The 20,824-nt window shown below is 39.7% G+C and overlaps 1 protein-coding gene across 1 annotated transcript in view; it reads left to right on the top strand.

Moving 5' to 3' along the window:
- The window catches only part of LOC122792707 (dynein regulatory complex protein 11-like), a 785,298-nt gene that overhangs the window by 750,632 nt on the left and 13,842 nt on the right, over positions 1 to 20,824 (top strand). The window contains exon 6 of the mRNA XM_044060292.1: positions 18,746 to 18,947. Within this exon, the coding sequence (XP_043916227.1) occupies positions 18,746 to 18,947 (202 nt within the window). The remainder of the gene's footprint in view (positions 1 to 18,745; positions 18,948 to 20,824) is intronic.

The raw sequence follows: 20,824 nt of genomic DNA, 5'->3' as shown, positions 1-20,824 counted from the left end.
TTATAGTCAGACTTGAATAAAAGAATTGTTGAATGTTGACCTTCTCCTAGACATATGTGCAAATTATAATGGATTCTCTCTGGAAAGGAATTTCAGACCAGTGCATCTACCCAGTTAACAAATGTATGAATAAATAAATCTGAATAAATTGATGAAAGGAGTGTATTACCCATTATTTACAGTAAGGCTATGATTTCAATAATAGTAAATACCACGTTTTAGAAAGTAGGGATTCTGTCAGATAAGCTAAAGAAAAAAGTTCGAAACTGGGTACACTTCATGTACCATCAGGAAGGCAAGGATTTCTTAAATTTCTGCTTGATATTTTTTCTGAATAAGAGGTAGGGTACTGTAGAGGCTAATTATAGGTCTGGAAGGAGTTGGAAACATAATGCTTTTTTAGTGTAGGAACAGACTAAGAAGAACATTAAAAAGTAGTCTGGTTAAAGTAAGACTGCATAATTTCAAGTTAAATAAGAATACATGAGATTAAGCATAAAATAAGAGTCATAGATGGTAACCATTTGAAATCTCAGGACCTGCTACAGTGAGTCCTGAAACATGGAGACTGAATGGCAAAAAAAATGAATTAAATATACTAAGTTTAAGATGCCATTTCTTAGAATATTCCCTTTTCTACAAGGTATGCTGAACTTGGAGTTGGTATATATATATATATATATATATATATATATATATATATATGTATATATGTGTGTTTGGAGAGTAGGAGGATGTGCATGTGCCCCCCTGCAAAAAACATTTTAAGGAAAAGAGAGATTTTCAAGATTCGCTGAAATACTTGAGTCATATTCAGGGATATGGATTTACTTATTTATTAGTTATTGACATTTGATTATCAGGAAAGTCCAACTGGGCAGTAGTCCATTTTCAGCGGAGGCCTGGGGAGAAAAGCTCCAAATTATTACACAACATTTTAAGAACAATAATTTTACAATCTTCAAAAATAAAACAAAAAGATCTGCAGTTTAAATAATTATAACAAATTAGGTATAATATAAAACATTGGATAAAAATTGATAGAAGATATAAAAGGTATATGACAATAATTTAATATTTAGATACATTTTAGACAGTTTATACAAAAATTAAAGGTAAGTTAATCTAATACAAATAGGAATTCCAATATGAAGTGAGGGAAAAACAGACTTATGGTATATTTAGAGAGAAAGTCAGGACAGACAATTGAATAGCAGTAAGGAATTAACTGAAGAAGGGAGAGTAAGGAAGTATAAGGAATGAAAAAATACCTTTTTACATTTAGGGATATAGTTTATCCTGGATTTGAGCAATAACAGAGCCAGATTTTAGTTAGGAAGTATTTCAGAATGATTTTGAAAGATGAGAGGGAGGGTATAGGGCCTCATAGATACAGGTGAGGATTTCCAGGCCTTAGCAACCTTTTACGAATGCAGACAATGCCCAGCAGATTTGCTTGGCTTGTAGACAAGAGTTTTTGGTCATTGGATTGCAGTGACTAGCTGGGAGCATATATGTGTAGAATATGTTTTAGTGCTGGACAGGCAGATTGGTGCTGGATAATTTTATAGGTGGTAAGAAATTGTGTATATGTTAATTGATGTGGCAGTTCTAACCAGTTTAGGCTTTTCAGTGCTATACATTGATGGATTCTGAAAGGGGTATCTGCTGCAAATTTATCAACTCTGTTATAGGATTGTTCAAGCTTTAATTTTTATGAAGCCTGGAGGTTAGTAAGGATGGGAGCACCATAAGGAAGAGTGGGGAGGAGATAAGTAGTGGCAAGTGTAGATTTAGTTGTGTCAGTGAGAAAGTTTTTGGATCCGTAAAGCAAATTTATGGTTCTAAAAAAAAAAAATCAAATTCTATTTTTTATGAAATGAAATCTGGGAATTATGTCCAATTTCTGTTCATTGCTATTATTTCATTAGTTTTCTAAAGGAAATATATATATATATATATATATATATATATATATATATATATATATGCATATATAAACATATATATGTCTGCGCATATTTATGTGTGCATATATGAGTGTGTGTGTGTGTGTGTGTGTGTGTGTGTGACTGTATACATACATATAATGTAGTATGCAAATTTACAACAGTACCAAAGGACAAAACACTTAATGCAACCTGGCAGTATTAATAGTAGTAAATATTTAAATAAATACAGGTTATAATGGAGTACTGTAGCCTAAAATGGCAAATTGTCTGAAAATCGTGTTTTTCTAATACTTGTGAATTCCAAATTTAGAATTTGCTAATGTTTTCCAAGAAAATCAGTGTTCCTGGTCATATTCTAATTTCAGAAGGGCCGAGTCCTGGTCAGAAAAAATCTCATTCATTGTGAAAATGCAAAAAGAAGAACTCAAACAAGACATAGAAATATTACAGAGTTTTATTGACATTATGCAGTGTCTTCCAAAGTTTATACCTAACATATCTGCTAATAACAAACTGTTAGAGTAAGACGTATCCTTTGAAAGGAGCTATAATTAAAAAAATGATTTATAAATCCTCAAATAACTAGTTACAGATGCAACAGCAACAAAATACTATAAAAAAACTAGTTTTGTTACAAGCATGTCTCAGTCAGAATGCTATACAGGCTATGGATAGACAAGAGAATATGTTATTTATCTATGTCACAAGAACATCTGCAGGTACATTAAGAAATAATCGCAGATAAAAAAGGGAATTCTACAACACTGTATGGATGTCAGAAATTTAATGACTATGCCTATGGTAATGAAATTTAGGTGGAAACAGACCAAAACACTAACAAAGAATGTCCTAAAATTATTTGTACAATTGACCTCAAAGATTGCCGAGGATATTAATTAATCAACAAAAGTAAGATATGAAAGTGAAGCACAGGCTAGGCAAGGAAGTACCCATAGCAGGCATGTTAAGTAGAGCATTTTACCACAGGAATTTCGACTCCAATTATGATAAATTTGTTGACATGTTTATCATAAAGAATTTAGCCTTTTTACTTTCATGATCCCAGGCTGATATAAAAACAAAAATATTTCCTCCAGTGTCTGACTTCAAATGAGTGTCAATACATTTATGATAAGTATAAAGGTGAAGCTGAAGTAGAAGACAATGGAGGCCCTCCTGAGTAGGTTAATTTTAGTGTTATCTTGCAGTTAATTGCTGAGAATTTTGAATGGGTCTCTTCTGATATATTCAAGTAGAGGCACTGTTTTGAATGTATTGCATCTTTACCTTTGTCTTTGTGAGTCTTTATTATTGCATAAGTTGTCTTTTGCATCAAAAAAAATGGGTTATGTATATTCTAGCATTCTCTCTCTCTCTTTCTCTAGATAAGCATATTTGTTTGACAATTCACTTTGTCGACAAAGAAAAGGATTGATTCATATTACTTAACTAATTTTATTGACACAGCATTTTATTGAAGCACATTTCAGTTAAAACTGTGTAATGGCATAGAAAATAAATGCTAGTGTAGTTTTGGAGGATAGGAATTATGATTCAAATCAGTGTTGATCAGTATTTTTACCTTGGTAATTTCCTCTGTTATGTTATGCCACCATCACTAAAAGTATATGCATGTGCACCAGCAGTGATTCAGTGTGTGAGGAGCAATCTCTTTTCTCTGCAGCTGTGTGACTATGGAGTTAGTGTATTTATGTTGGGGGGTGAGGAGTGTAGTGGGGTTTGCACCCTGCAAAAAAAACTTTGGAGGTATATTTAGTGTGTGTGAAATTTTCAATGAAATATGATTCAATGAAATGTAGTGTCGATGAAATGAGTTTTACATAAAATAAACCACCCTTTTTTTGCCAGTAAAGTGAACTGGTGATGAAGTGTAATGGAATCATATATATATATATATATATGGGTCTACTTTCATACACCGAGCTGAATCACAGACACACATCCCGACCCCAAACAACCGACAACACACCACACCGACACCGAACATACCGAACAACAAAACACCGACACAAAATCGCCAAATACACAAGCACAACAACACATCCACTAACCTTAACCTAAACCCTAACCCTAACGTCCGACACCATCACACTTCACCTACCTGCACCCTAACCTAACTCACTTACCCACCCTAACCCAAGCACCAACACCATCGGACACTTCACCTACCTGCACCCTAACCCTAACTCACTTACCCACCCCTAACCCAAGCACCGACACCATCGCACACTTCACCTACCTGCACCCTAACCCTAACTCACTTACCCACCCCTAACCCAAGCACCACCCTTCACCTACCTGCACCCTAACCCTAACTCACTTAACCGTCCCACAACTACAGTCCCTCACTATCACACACTTTCCTAACCCCTACCTCCGACACAAACACACACTCACCTGTCCCACATCCTAACCCGACATCCCACAATTTCGCACACTTACCTGACCGCTCCTAACTCCGTCACTGTCGCACACTCATCATGTCACGATCGCACATTTCCCTTGTCGGTCTTTCCGCTGTCGGTGAATCTCCCGGTCGGTAAACCTACCTGTCGATCATTTAGTCTTCTCTTCCAGTGAAATGTTCGGTCTCCCGAAGTAGACCCATATATATATATATATATATATATGTATATATATAGAGAGAGAGAGAGAGATTTGTATGTGTGTATATGTATACAACTTTCATATTTCTAACTAGATGGTACATTTTCTAAGACAGCTTTCATCAGTGGTCTAGGCCCTTTTTACCTGACATAGAATGGGGTAACGTGATGTCTGCCAAGGCCTGTAAAATTGTAATATCTTATGCTTTTTTCCATGGGATAGGTGTGCTAAAAGTTTTGATATTTTTGACAACAGAAATCACTATTCTTGTTTCCTAGATGTCATGTCGTTGAATATGTCTCTTCATTTTGTCAAATACTAGAATACCAGAATTTTATAATTCATAAGACTCATTCAGTGTGTTTGCTTACTTCTCCTACATGGTAGTTATAAAAATTAGTCACATACTGCTGGTAAAATCTGAATGTTTACAAATGTGCATAAGATGCACACAGTGGAGCAGCTATATTCTGTTAATGGTTTACCTAAATTCATAAATATTTCTACTTTCTTTGTGACTCTAATGCTCATTCCTTTATTCACGAATTGGAATGTAAGATTAAGGGGATATTGTCTTATATGTTTTATGTGGAAACATATTTATTTATTCATTTTAGAAACAAAAGAGCATTTCTGTTTTATAATAAAAAGGCCTTTGTTGTCTATCCCTGTTAAGATAACCAGTCCTATAGATTCAGACTTAATGAAATGAGTTACCACATTGCTGTTAATGGCAGAGGGTACACTGAAAATCAGTAATAATAAAGATTCATGCCATGCACAGCTGTTAAGGTCAATTCCATTTGCTAACTTTTTATTCATCCTACACATTTGGAATGGGAGCTTAGTTTCCTTAGCTATTGATCCTTCCTCCCATCTAGGGTTGCCATTTTATTTATGGACAGTATGCAAACAATAATGCCTGACGGGGTGTCCAGTAATGTGTAATTAATGCCTGCCCAAGGGTGTTGTGAGGCCCGACGCCACAGGACATATATATATTCTGCATATGTTACTGTAATCAAACCAACTAAATTCCTGACATGTATATATTCTGTATATATTACTGCAATCACTATATGTAACACTGTTTCTACTTCAGTACCAATTAATGTTTAATTTTTTTTCTGCATCTATGTTCTTGTCGGAGCTTTTCCCCCCGGGCCTTCACCAAAAAGGACACTTTTAGGCCGAGTGGACTTTCCCGGTAAACAAATGCAATAAATAAATAATTACACATTAACACATACTCTGGAGGGCATTATTGCATTTAGAGAATGGGCTCTGTTTAAAATTGTTGTGTTTTACCTGCTTATTTATATTTTTTATTACTATATTATTTTTTATATATTTTGGATGCAAAATAGTTCCTCTGTTTAATGTTTCTAAGTTGCTGTAGTATATGTAAATGGTGTTAGAGGAAGCATTTTACATCCAAAATATATCATTTAAAAAAAATATATATGTAGATATTTCCTTTATTTTTTTGGTCCCTTACTGCTAAAATGGTTTCTTTCCAGTCACTGGGTACTGAAGTCACTAAATAATGACATACATTTGACTTTCAGACTTTATTTCCGTCAGAAAATTCATGTTAACACAACTCCTGTTATTTCACTTACTTTTAAATTTTTTTAAGTATAACATTTCAAATCTGTTCCTATTTTGGAGCCTTTGTTCCCTCTTTATTTCAGGCTTTAGCCATATTTCATGAGCTAAAAGGTTGAGAGGTGCACAAACCTCTTATCTGCTTCTGCCAGTGTTTCATCAATCTCACTGTCTCTCCCTCTGTTACACAGCCCCCCCACACCTGTACTTCAGAAAATGCATGCTAACGCAAGGATTATCATTGTAGCAAATTTGTGATTTTTTAAACAGGAATGTGTTCCTGTTATGAGCCTTTGTTCCCCCATTTTTTTGCATTTTGTTTGGTTAACTTATGTAAACGTCTTGAATGCTGCTCCTGCCAGTGTTGGATCACTCTCACTCTTCACTCACTCACACACAACTTGCTTTCATGCATGCATTCACACACACAGACAGAAACAGAAATACACACACAGTTTTTCTGTTATATTTAGATTTACACTCACTAAACAGCAAAAGCACTGCTTAGCGAATGTGAAATAATGGCTCAATCATGCTTGCTTTCACTCACAAGCACACATGCACTCACAAAGACAGACATAAAGACTTTTGTTTTTCAGGGTTTTTTTTGATAAATATATTTTACACGTACTAACCAGCAGAAGCATTGCTTAGTGGGCGTAAAATAATGGCAGACGTTATTTTTTTTCAGTCTGAGCTCCACAGCAGCTTGATATGCTGCCATAAAGCAGTGGACTCTCTTTTCAGTGGGCATTACTTGTACATTAATAGCCTGCTGGAGAATGCTTGTTCTCCAATCAGGGTGAAGCTCTAAAGTTTGCCCATTTTCTAATCTAATTTATTAAGCAGCTGGAAAAAATGCTTCTACCAATCTGAATCTGATAATTGAGTGCAGTCTCAAAAAGAGAACACAGGATGGAATCATTTTTCATAGTAGTTCCACGGATAGTTGCAAAAATATGCAAATAGTTTTTGTCCAGAGCAAGACCACTTGAAAAGGAGCCAGAGAAAATGTTTTCTCACTTTTCAAAGCAACTTTCCAAGACATTTTCTGTTGCCTGAAAAGCAGGTCAGCGGAGACTAGTTTGAAAACTTTTCACCCTCAACAAGTACGTGAAGGTTCCATAGTTTAGAATAGTGACAATCTAAATGCTGATTCCATTAGCACCTCAAGGGATGGAGCTTGGGTTGTGACTTTGGACTTCAAGGGACACACATTAACATGTTCAGGTTTCAAACCTCAAAGTATTTTTAAGATTTCAAATGGTTACCATTATCATTTTGCATTTCTCTCCTTTGGATGTGTTTTTGGTGTTGGAGTATGCTCCAACTGTTTGACCCCATGCCGTAGCAGTCTTCTGATTAGAGGGCATTTATATTTACTCTTACTGGAATGGCCACTAAGTCCAAGTTCATTCAGTGGAAGAAATATGGGAACACCTGGCAGCTGTAATTTCTTTCAGGGTTCTTTGATCTTTATAATCATCAAAAAAGTCAGATATGTCCCATATTTAAAAAGGTATAGTGCAAAAAAGACTTTTAAAACAAGGCAAGAAAAGATAAATTAGACCATCTCTTTCTTTCTGTTGGCAGCAGCTCATCTTTTTCTGTCATTGAAAGGTATTATCAAGCTGCTGGGCTACAGCAGAGCCAAGTACTCAGCATTGCTTCAGGAATCCTTGGGATACAATCTTTCTACATGAAGGTAATGTTGAGTCCAGCCTTGCTCAGTGAGTTGAATTGTTTGTTGTGCTACAGATTAAGATCATATAGCCTTAAAAACTAAGGAAAATTGCATTGAAGGAACTCAGCAGCAGGTGAAATATTTTGCATCATAAGAGGAGGTTAAATATCTAATAATAGTGCTAAAAAAGAAGACTGTCCCAAAAAAAATAAAACCGTGGAAAACCAGAGAGTAGCTGAATCAGAAAAAGTGGTAGAGCAACAACTGTCCCTTTTAAAGATTTGGCATGAAATCTGTGAAATTCAAAATAATCTTACAGCTCATGAAAAGAAAGTGACTGCAATTATCTTGGTCTGAATGAACATTCCACACCAATACAGGAGACATTAAATGAGAATGTGGCGTTAAAGGCCCGGCTCAAGACAGCAGACGCAAGATTATTCTGGGTAGAAGCTAATGTAACAGATTTGGAGGGCAGCTGTCGAACAAAAAAAAATCAGAGTAACAGGGGTGTCTTAAAAATTTGAAGCTATGGATTGTACAAAGGTGGTGCTGCAGTTCCTGTGTCAATGGATTCCTACTGCAGAAGTAGATTTGAAAATAGAACAGGCAGACCACACTGCATGGCACCAGAATATTAAAAGAATTGAGTATCTGAGACATATTATAAAGGTACAAACATATGAGTTCAAAGAACAAGTTATGGCAGCAGTATGGCAACCAAATAAAAAGCAGATGATAGAGGAAACACAAGTGTTCATAGATGAAGATGACTTAAATCAAGGTGAAGGAGAGTGGCATTTGCACCACAAATTAGACACTGTAAAATGAGGGCATTTGATACAACACTGTTCCATTTCAGCTACGATACAGGTTTTGTACCAAGTGAATGGAGAACAGGTATAGTCATTCACCTGCAAAAGGGAGGACCTTACACAGACCCAGGCAATTACAGTTCCATAAGTTTGGCCAGCCTAATATGCAAATCCATGGAAAGACTTATCTGGGAATTAATCAGTCAGGACATAGGGAACCACCAAATACTGAACCCATTTTAGTTTGTATTCATGAAGGGCAGGTCATGCTTACTCAACCTTATGGATTTTTTTGCAAAAGTCACCAAAGCAATGGAAGAAGTGAAAATGGTACACTTTGCATACCTCAATCTAGCCAAAGCTTTTGATACAATTACCCACTCAAGCATAGTGCAAAAGCTAAATAAACTGGGAATATCCCCTATATCACCTACTGGATTGCCAACTGGCTCACAGATAGGATGCACATAATCAAAATTGGGAAGTTACCTCTAAAAATTGACCATTTGCCAGTAGAATCCTCCAGAGTTCTGTGTTGGAACCTTGTGTGTTTGGTATCTGCTTTTCTGAAGTAAAAGCCAATAGCAAAGGGCTCTGGCTGACTGAGTTTGCAGATGACTACAACCTAGGAACAGTCATTGAATCTCCATATGACTTAGGCATCCTGCAGGAAGGTTTCTCTCAAATAATTAACTGGTAGTAAAGTCATGAACTGAAACTAAATGCCAAACAATGCATATTTCTATTTTTTGGGAAGACATCTACCCCAGAGCACTACCACATTGACAATACTCCCCTAAGAATTCACCCAGTTCTTCGGGATTCCAGAATTTATGTGGACAGTAACCTAACTTTTGACCAACATATGTCTATTGTTGTAAGAAAGTCCTTTTGTATTGGACAGTTTATAAACAAAGGGATTGTGTCTAGATTTAGGGATGCCATTGTCCCCCTTTACTCAGCTTTATTAGGCCAATCATTGAATAGAATGCCCTCTTTGGCATGTATCTGTCCCGACAGTTGGAACAAATAGAATGCCCACAGAGGTACTTTACTAAAAGGATACAAGGCCTAAACAACATGACCTACATGGTCCGACTAAATCCCTGTCATTATATTTGGTATTCTACAGACTGCTAAGAGGTGACCAAGTGTGAAGTATACAAGGAGTCCCCTGACCCATTATGGATGGATTTACTGCACATTAACAAGTCAAATGGCATCAGAAATACTTAGTTTGGTGATCTAAACTTCTTCTGCAAAATTAACAGAACAGTTTCGTGGTAAAGATAATTTTGCACAGGATGCTACTGCTGTGGAACAGACTCCCCATCCACATAAAACAAAGTTCATCCCTGTCCCTTTTCAATTGCAACTTAGATCTATGGATGGGAAGCAGAACATTTACCCCAAGAATGCCCCCTGTCCTTCTAATGGACAGAAGCAGCTCCTAAATGCTTTATCTCATGCATGGGTCCTCTCAAATTATCTACAGTATGATCTTATTTATTCTCATTAGTGGTAATATATAATTATCGGCCATGGAATGGGTAAGGCCAGTGTATAACCAAATGGGATAGGTTATTTCAAGCGCAAAAAGGAAAATTGGATATGCTTAAAATGGCCCACAATGGCAATTAGCCTCGTACATACCTATGAACCTATATATCTGTTTAACATAAAGATCTATATTCATGAGCAAGCAAGTGTCCTTTTGGACCCAGAGGCAGCTTTGGAGTATTTACATAAACTGATAAATCACAAGGAAATGATGTAAAAGGGAAATGGAGAAGAAGCTGTTAAAGAAAGTGAGAAGAAAGTACAGGAAACGGGTAGAGAAATAGCTTCCTGATGTTCAGTAGAAAGCAAACATTAAAGGAGAGATTGAGTATTATCCAAGATGTAAGGAGAAAATTAAACTGAAGGCAGGTAAAGAAATGAGTTAAAGTGGATGAAGATAGCAAGTCCAATTAAGTAAAGAGAGAGAAAAAATAGACTAAAATAAGGGGTTGACAATCAACATTAAGTTAAGGGGAAAACTGGATAAAGGTGGAACTATGCAATACCATTTTCATTTTTATTTGTTATATTTTTTCTCACTTTAATATGACTCCTTCACCTCATTGTTAACTTTATTTTACTACTGGTGTGTCCTAACTAAGCATTTCTCCTCTGTTCATCAGTGAGACTGTTTGCAAAGAAGTAGGTACAGCCCCCATCTTCAGCACAAAATACTGAGACATGGGAGAGTCATTGATAGGGACCTAAACTCATAACACATATAGTGCTGTAAGAAGGACAAGAAAGAGGGTGCATGCTTGAATCGATGGATCTACTTTGTATCTCGATACACACAACACTGAACTTTATTTTCCTGAGATGAAAATAACGAATACTAAAAATCCCGAAAGGCTGATTTTTCCCAGGGCAAGTAAACACTGTAATGCAATCTTGGAGTTGGTATATATAGTTAGTGGGGGTGTGAGGGGCATAGTCCACCAGCTAGGTGGATTTAATGTAGTCCAGTGTGGTTACATTAAGTTTTGAGTAAGTATTTATTTGCCCTGAGAAAATTCATCTTCGGGTTTTCAATATTCATTATTGTTGTTTTGGATAACATTCGGTGTTGTGGGTGTAGAGATATAAAAGTAGATCTGAATAGACATGGTATTGAATGGTGACTCAAATTAGCTGAGAAAGCTGGGGGGCTCCATAAAGGTAAGACATATGAAAATACAAGTGTCCTAGAAACTTGACATACAGCAAGACTGTGAAAAGTTGAAATTAAAATTAACTATCTTATGGTAAAGGTAGAGAAGTGTATGCACAAACTCTTGCAAGAGAGGGACTGGTTAAAATGAAAATGATAAAAAGACAGAACTGACACAATTCTGTATTGGCTTATAACAACAGGTTTCAGTTTTCATGTAATAAAAAAAACATTTATTGTATTAGATATAATAACCCATGATATGTTTAAAAACTTTTAAATGACACTGTATAAAGATGCATCTGATATTGGGGGGGGGGGGGTTAAAAAAATAACTAACTTGAAAGTGAAGGGGGAAGAGATCTGAAATAGGAAGGAGTACCTCTAATGAGCAGATGATTCAAATGGGGAGACCACGAAGAAGTGTTGCAACATGGCACTGTGATGAATAGAAAATTTTAAATTGCTGGAAATAATCTGAAATATATAGGAGATGAAGAAAATAAAAAAGAAGATAAGAAAAAAGAAAAAGGAAAACTAGGCAATTCAGAGTGGTGGTCAGTGTGCCAGCACCCTACATGCAATGAAGCAACTACTATGTATTAGCAGACAAGGGTGTGGCAAGGCCAACAATAGAAGAGTCAACAAGACTCAGTTCAAGAAAGTTAGAGTTGTAAATTTATATATAGTTTGTGTTAAGGTGAATACATATGGGGAGTGGGGAAGTATTTCTACAAAACTAGAGACAAAATTCCAAGATGGCCCTCCAAATTTTTTTCAAGTAAAATGACTGAAACTCTGTTCAGGATTATTAATACCAGTCTGTGCTTTTTTCTTGGAGTGTTTGTTGGACTTTTAACACTTGTGTTCCTCCTCCAACTCAGATGAGCTCGGAGCCGGAGTGCCTGGAGGTACTTGTGGTGGAACCATCAGGTCCAAAAACTGCATCTGGTGTCTCGGCCCCAGCTTCTGCTCTGACCTCTTTGATGCTGTCTTCTCTCGAAGGGTCTGGGAGCCTACACTCCCTCATTGGGTCTGGGGAGGAGAGTTGGATTGGACCCTTGTTGGATCCGACTCTTCCTGTAGAGGCTTTGGCACAGGTGTGTTTGGCTCCCACATCTGCTCAGAGCCATCCTGCTTGGCATGAGGGAGGTCTCCGTGCTCCTCTGAGCCAGGGGCTCTCTCAGGTCAGGATCATGATGTCTTCGAGGTGATGAGGAGTGCGCTGTCTCCCCAGACTGCTCCACCCTCAACTTCAGCTACTCTTACCCCAAATGGACCGGTGTCAACCTCTGTACCATCCCTCCAGCCCAAGCGTAGAGAGCCAATGCTGCAGTATGCCCCAAGGGCAACCCACTTTCTTCTGAAGCCTCCCAGAGTATCCCTCTGAGGAGGTCCCTTGGAAGAGGACTTGTAAGAGGAAACATTTCGTCTCCCCTGAGTCTGTCACATCAGCTACAGACTTAGAGGATTCAGAAGGGTCGCCACAGTCACCCTCTGAAGATATCTCCTTTTCAGACATCTTAGAGATCATGAAGCAGAGAGGTGGCTGGAAGACCCTTTCCCCTTCTGAAGATGAGTTTATATACCTGGAGGCATTTGGATTTATTTATTTACATTTGTTTGGATTGGATCTTGACCATCCACTTCTTGGGTGTCTCTGCCTTTCTACCAACTCCTTGGTGTAGTCAGTCGAAAGGAGTGGAGCTCTCCAGAATCCATGGAACCTGTTCTGAGGAGGCCCAACAATTTTATTACTGCCCTGCGTGATAAGCAATTCTTAACCAAAGATGTCCCAGTAGATGCTGTGGTGGTGACGTGGCTTCCAAGAAGGAATTAGTTGAAACTTCTTCATCTGCCCATCCACTGAATAAGGAGTCTCGAATGATGGACAGATATGGGAAGCATATGTTCTCATCAGCGGCATTTACTCTTAGATCGTTGAACTATTTATCCCATTTTACCTGACTTCAGAGGGATATCCTGAAAGTGTGAAGAGATACCCTCCAGGGTGCTACAGCTGCAAGGGTTCTGGACAAAGTAAACTCTCAGCTTGTGACTCTAAATTATAGGTTCATAGGCAAGTACTAGGCTATTGGCCCTAGGGCCTATATAAGCCTAGCCAAAAAGGGACCCTGGTTTTCGCCACCCAAGAAAATTATTTTCCTGTGACCCTGTCGAGCAGAGCCACAGAAATGATCCCCAGGGTGAATTTCCTATCTCTCATCCAGTCATCAAGATTTTTCTTGAAGAGTGCTAATGAGGATCTTTGTTTGATATAGATAGGTAGTTTGTTCCAGAGTATGGTAAGTATCTGGGACAAGAATCTATCCGTCTAGCATGTTCTGTTCATTGTGGGGACAAGGTTTGGGTCCCTAGAGCATGTAGCTTGGAGGGATTGGGATTTCTTTAAGTGGAGCATGTCCAACAGCTCTGGGTTTGACATAGCTTTGTATGTTAGGCAGATATCACTTCTGAGTAGGCGATATGCGAAGGAGTAAAGCTGGAGTTTTTTGAGACGGTCTGCGTAGGGCATCTGTTTGAGGCCGGTAATCCTCTTTGTGAGGTATTTCTGTGGCCTTTGTAGTTGTTGTAGATGTCTTGTGTGGTACATACCAAAAGGGATGTTGTACTCTATAATGGGTCTAATGAGTGACGAGTAGAGGGGAACAATGACCCCTTTTTTCCTGGATGAGAAACCTTTTGTGATGAGGTGTGCCATGTAGAAGGATTTCCTGACTACTGTGCCGATGTGATTATCAAAGTAGAGATTACTGTCCACCTGTGTACCAAGGTCTCTTATCACACTTTTGGTGTTAAGTAGACTACTGCCTATGTGGTAGTTCATGGGTACAGAGTTTTTATCAAAAGGGATGACAGTGCACTTTTTGGCATTGAGCTTGAGGCCATGGCTTTGACAACAGGCATCTGTCTCAGTGAGGCCCTTTTGTATGATGTCCACATCGTTAGGAGTTTCAGTTATGGCTCCCAGTTTGCAGTCATCTGTGAACTTCATTAGCCGAAGACCTTCTGTGTTAGCCTGTACTTCAGGAAAGTAGATGCCAAACCGGAGAGGACCCAGGACTGATCCCTGTAGTACTCCACTTGTCACTGGTCTGATGTCAGATATGGACTCTGCTACTTTCACAGTGTGGGTTCTGTCAGTGAGCCAGATGGCAACCCATCTTGTGACATAGGGATTTATACCTAGTTTAGTGAGTTTATCTATGATTCCAGAGTGGGGGATGGTGTTGAAAGCCTAGGCAAGATGTAGATAGGCTGTGTGAACCACCTTACCCTCATCTACAACTTTGGTGACTGCTTCAAAGAAGTCTATCAGGTTTAGGAGACATGATTTGCCTTTTACAAACCCAAACTGGGTTGAGTCCAGACTTTGGAAATTCTGTAGTAAACTCCTCCCTGCGCCCCATCTCCTACGCAGCTGATGGAGCGAGTAGGCACAGGGATAGTTCTGAGGAGACATTCCTGGATGCGTCTTTGTGAGTTTGCTGAACCCTTTAAGTCTTCCTTTATAAACGCCCCTTTTGACAGCTCGTCTTTGTTCGGGCCAAAGGTTAAAGAGACTCTTACCAGGTGCGAACAAGAAGGCAAAACTCTGTCTGCCGTGGGAGTACGTTTTTCCATCCCTACCAAGCCTTATCCCAAAGGCCAGAAAGGTGAAAAAATGTGGTTCCAGAAATCCCAAACAGCTTCGCCAGTTGCACATGCTGAATTTTCCCCCCAGGGGCAGAGGGGAAAATAATATTGAAAGACGCCATGTTCGCGGCAGAGGGGGTCCACAGAACCAGGGTGACAGGGATACGTTCTCTGGCAGGCCCTTCCAGCGCCCACCTGTCCATCTCTGGAGGCAGCCGGGGGCAGATTATCACTGTACCCAAAGGCCTGGCTCAACATCAGTCAAGACTACTGGGACTCCAGGAGATACAACATACCTTTCTCTTCTCCACCCCCTCCATCAAGCTCATTCCCAGACATCCCACCCAGTCAAAGGGATCAAGCAACCCTAGAAATCCAAAGGTTGCTAAAAAAAAAAAAAAAAAAAAAAGAGTCATCCAAGAAGTCCCCGCAGACCAAATCAAATCTGGGACTTACTCAAGGTTCTTTTTAGTTCCAAAGAAGACAGGGGACTGAAGACCAATCTTGGATCTCAGCAAGCTAAACAAGTCCGTAAAAAAGCAAAGTTCCGGATGATGACACTGCAGTCTATACTCCCTTTTCTGGGATGAGACAATTGATGTGCTCAATAGAGCTTCAGGATGCGTACTACCATATAAAGATGGACAATGGATCCAAGCGATATTTACGCTTCCAGCTTGGAGCCAGTCATTACCAATTCAGAGCTCTGCCCTTTAGTCTCACTACAGCCCCCAGAGTGTTTACCAAATGCATGGCTGTAGTCACAGCTCACCTGAGGCATCTAGGATTCTGGGTGTTTCTGTACTTAGATGACTAGCATCTGACTGCCGCCACGGAACATCTACTGACCAAGGCAAGGGACACCACCATTCATCTCTGCTTAGAGCTAGGTATTACTTTAAATTAAAAAAAATCTGCTATGTCACAGCATATTACCTTCATAGGGGCAGACTTCACACAAAAGACTGCCTCACGACCGGCATATCAATCTTGCTCATGAGGAGGAAAGTGCAGGCAAAGTTTGTTCTCAAGGTTCTGGGTTCAATGGCAGCTGCGATAACTTTAGTTCCACTAACAGGTCTGCACATGAGGGTATTACCGTGGCTACTCTTTGCTCAGTGGTCCATTTAGGAGTTACCTATATCACACAAGATCCTCATTATGGACACCTGCAAGAAGGGCCTACGATGTCTTCAGTCCACACAGGTAGCGATAGGCAGACCATTTGTTCTCCCCCATCCAGTTGCTACAGTGATCACGGACGCTTCCCAGATAGGGTGGGGGGGCATTATCTGTGACAGACTGTCAAAAGAACTTGGCAGGAACATGAATACCACTTGCACATAAATGTACTGGAGATGAGAGCAGTGCTTCTGGCATTGCAAGCATTCCAGAGCTCTCGTCCTACAAGTACGATTGCAATACAGACAGATAATATGTCCATGGCGTGGTACATCAACAAACAAGACGGAACCAGGTCCTACCCACTGTGTCGAGAGGCTCAAAGAGTATGGCAGTGAGCAATTTCCTCTCAATGTTTTCTAACTGCAATGCATATTCCTTGGAAATCCAACATGATAGCAGACAGATTAAGCCGTGCAATTCTTATGCCTCACAAGTGGTCCCTGAAACAGAAAATTGACAACCAAATTTTTCGCAAGTGGGGCCAGCCTTGCTGTGACCTCTTTGCCACATCCATGAACTCCAGATGCAGCAGCTACCTTGCCCTAATCCCCCCTCTGGGTGAGTCACCAAGGGATGCACTTGTTTACGTTTGGCCTCTGGGACTTCTTTATACCTTTCCCCCATTTACATTAATATCCAAAGTTCTACAGAAAGCCAAATTGTTGAGTTGCAAACAAATTCTCATTGCTCTGTACTGGCCTCATCAAATCTGGTTACCTTGGATTCTGGACCCAGTGCCGGACATTCTGAACCATCAGTCAGGAACGCTCCATCCCTCCATCCAAACCCTCAAGCTGACAGCTTGGTTGCTCCAATTCCCATTTTAGCCAGGCTTCCAGATATCTCCTTTGCAGTAAGACACATTCTGGTTTCTTCTCATAAGACTGCAACTGGAAAGCTGTCTGCTAGCAAATGGAAAAGGTTTTCGTGCTGGGCTTCCAAGTATCACATAGTTCCCTTCACAGTCCCAGTGACCACTATTCTAGATTTTTTATCAGAGATTTTCAAACAAGGTTCTACTATATGAGTACAGTTAGCTGCCATATCTAACTACCATGGAGGGGACATAGGATCAAAAATAATGTCTTACACATTATGCAAACCTTTTCTGAGGGATATTTTCCTATTGAGACCTCCAATAAGAGACCCACCACCTCCCTGGGATCTAAATTTGGTATTGACTACTCTAATTCTCCCTCCAGTTGAGCAAGCCTCCTCTTGCCCACTAAAATTCCTTACATGGAAGACAATCTTTTTGACAGCCATTACTTCAGCTTGGAGGGTTTCAGGACTACAAGCCGTGTCTGTTCATTCTACCTATTGAGTTTTCCACAAAGACAGAGTCTCCCTTAGAACAAATCCTTCCTTTCTGCCCAAATTTTGTTCTGAGTCCAACTTGAATTAGTCCATTGACCTACCTATCTTTTTTCCCAACTACGGCAAAAAGGCAGAATACAAGCTTCACCAACTGGATGTCCATAGGCACTTACGTTTCTATTTACATAGGACAAAAGAGTTTAGAAAATCTGGCCAATTATTTGTCTCATTTTCAGAGACTAGAAAAGGGGCGCCAATTTCAAGGGTCACCTTATCTAAATGGCTCTCTGACACCATTGCTTATGCATATAGTTCTCAGCATAAGCAACTGCCAGGTAAAATTTGAGGCCATTCGACTAGAGCTATGTTAACTTCCACCGCTTTCCAAGCCAGACTACCTTTGGATTTAATTTGTGCGGCAGCCACATGGGTTAATCCTCATACCTTTATTACTCGTTACAAAGTAGATGTGGCTTTCCGAAACAGGGATTCCTTTGGTTCCACTGTTCTGAAGAGTTTATTCTCTTGAGCCACCCAAGAAAAAAGGTGCTGGGGATGCTGTTCCAACCATCAAGAATGAAGCGAGATAGGACAACATAACATAAAAAAGTTATGTACTCACCATAACGTTCCATGTTTGTTGCCTATAATCTCGCCTTCATTCTTGCATCCCACCCTCCTTCCCCCCTTCCTGGAGGATTGAGAAGAATTTCTGGATTTGGTCATCAAGTTATCTGATTCCCTTCTTGTCTCATGAGACATGGGCTAAGGATTTTTTGAATTTACTCTGTTTCTTCCTTTTCTGGTTGTATTGGTCTAGTAATTAGTATTTGCAAACAAGATCTGTGGAACTGTCACCAAGTATCATGGGATAGGGGGTAGCCTCGAGCCAGTAAAAAACTCTCGAGCTTTAGTATTAGGCCAAGTTGGAACAGCTGATCGGTTCCAAACCCAACCATCAAGAATGAAGGAGAGATTATGGACAACAAACATGGAACGTTATGGTGAGTGCATAACTTCTTTTTCCTATGAAATGAGACTTTATTCCTATAAAAAAATGTTCATTCATTCTAAATGTACTTTTAAAGATTTATACTTCTTTATAATTCTGTTTTTTTAACTTATTTTATTGGTCAGTCTTTTCTGTATGTTATAACTTCTTACTATTAATTACACCCTTCATTTTCAGGCTCCACTTACACAGGTTCACTCTCCTAGGCCATCTCAGCTGCAGAAGCTAAAAGTTGATGCTCTGAGACAGGCGGTACAGGAAGAACATGAAGCTGAGTTCCAGCAGGCCCTGGTCAGTATCAAAACAAATGTGCGAGACCTGGAAGGGCAAGATATTAAAGATACTCTTCAAGACCAAGTCCGACAGTGGTTTATTGAATGTAGGTAAGGAAAGGCACCACATATTCTCAGTCATTTTTTCCCATTGGCTCTATTTGTTTTATACTCCCACTTCAGTCCACATAATTAGTTTTACTATACCTGAGGCAACAAATGCTTGCTGTTCTTTTTCTTCATACCAGAATTTTCAGTTCAACTAGCAAAAGGCAACTCTTTTATTTCCCAAAATGCAAATGTTGTGCTATGCTTTTTTTTTTTGTTTTGCCATGCTACAAACTGGAAATAGCTTTTACTCATCATTAAGGTCAAGAGAGAAAGAGAGAAAGAAAATATTTTGTTGAATATCATGGTGTTATCTTTGAGGTTTAGATATATACATGCACACATATATACATAAATGCATTTTTTCCAATATTTTTATTAAGGATAAAATAAGAAAATAAACTGTCTAATACATTGATTATACTGAACAGACAACTTTTAACAACAATGAAACTAAATCAACTACTTACATTATTTACATAGGCCTGAAAAATGTTGGAACAGTAGAACTATTTTAAGAAAAAAAACTTTCAGTGAAGCAAACAAACAATGATTAAACAGGGTAAAAAATCAGATGTAATGTGATCCTATCTCGCCTACATTCTCTACAGATGGGTTCGGACTCGGCCGCTATACAATAGAACGCAGTCTCTTATTGGCTGAGTTACCTCATATCCCAGGATGCACCACAACTGCTTCCCCAGATCTCGTTTGCCGCTTCTGAAGCAAAGACGTGGTCTCGGACTTGGCTGAGCTAAGTACCTCCTTACTGACATATTTTCTGTCAGAATTTGAGCTAAAATTAACCCAAAAGCTGTTTTAACAGCTGCTTGTTGTTGTGTGACTGTGATTCAGATTTTTCTGAGGTAAAATTGTATTTTTTTTGGGCAGTGATCCCGTCGAGTCAGAGGGGCCTAGCCTTTTTCCTAGGAGTTTACTTAGAATCTAGGTTGTTGTTGATAGCTTTGTGTACTTTCTTGTTTTTTTCTCTGGAAAAGTTTAGTGTGTTGATTCAGTCAACATGTCAAAGGAACATAGACCGTCAGGTTTCAAAAAATGTTCCAAATGTAGCTATAAAATGTCCCTCAAGGATGACCATTTTTTATGTGTTTACTGCTTGGGTCCGAAGCACCTCCAGGAATCCTGTAGCGTTTGCCACGCTTTTTCCTCTCACGTGCTCCAAGAGAGGAAAAATAAGTTGATTTTGAAAGGGCTTATTACCCCCTCCTTTGAGGAAGCCCTATCTTCTTCTTCTTCTCCTTCGAGGAAGAAAAATCTTGACTCCGACCAGCCCGTCGGACCCGGCAGCAAAAAAGTCAAGGCAGGCTTCTCCGTCGGCTCCACGGACTTCGGAGCCGAGGGCGGAATAGTCTGCCTCGATGTCTCCAGCCTCAACTCTTCTGGCTTCGGAGTCGAGAGCTCGGGCGTCGAGAGGCGAGCCATCTCCATCGGCTCCACTGCCTTCGGAGCCGATGAAGGTTGCCCGCTCAGACACTTCCCCTTCGGTGACGAAGTCCCCATCGGCTCTGAGGGAAATTGCAGTGGTAGTGGAATCTCCCTCGGCGCCGATACTTCTCGAAACTATACTGAGCCGGTCCCCCTGTTTTTCGGAGCCGGCGGAGAAGTCGACTTGGACCCGGTCAGTTTCTTCTCGGTCGTCGAGGATGTCTGATTCGGATGTAGACAGGGTGCTTCAAAGGCTTTTCCAGTCTCCGGTCTTTCAAAAGTTGGTCTCGGCTCCAGCCCATTCGGCTCCGGAGCCAGTTTTCCACCCTGCTATCTCGGTTCCTCCTCCAACAGCTTCGGCGCCATTGGAGTCGGTGTTGGTGGAGCCGGTGGAGGTTGTCGGGTCGGTTCCGACCCTAACTCCAACCCT

Source organism: Protopterus annectens, chromosome 2.part0 (genome assembly GCF_019279795.1).
Source record: "Protopterus annectens isolate FY-2018-M chromosome 2.part0, PAN1.0, whole genome shotgun sequence".
Taxonomy (NCBI): domain Eukaryota; kingdom Metazoa; phylum Chordata; order Ceratodontiformes; family Protopteridae; genus Protopterus; species Protopterus annectens.
The sequence above is the reverse complement of the archived record's forward strand: the minus strand, read 5'-3'. Positions and strand labels throughout refer to the sequence as shown.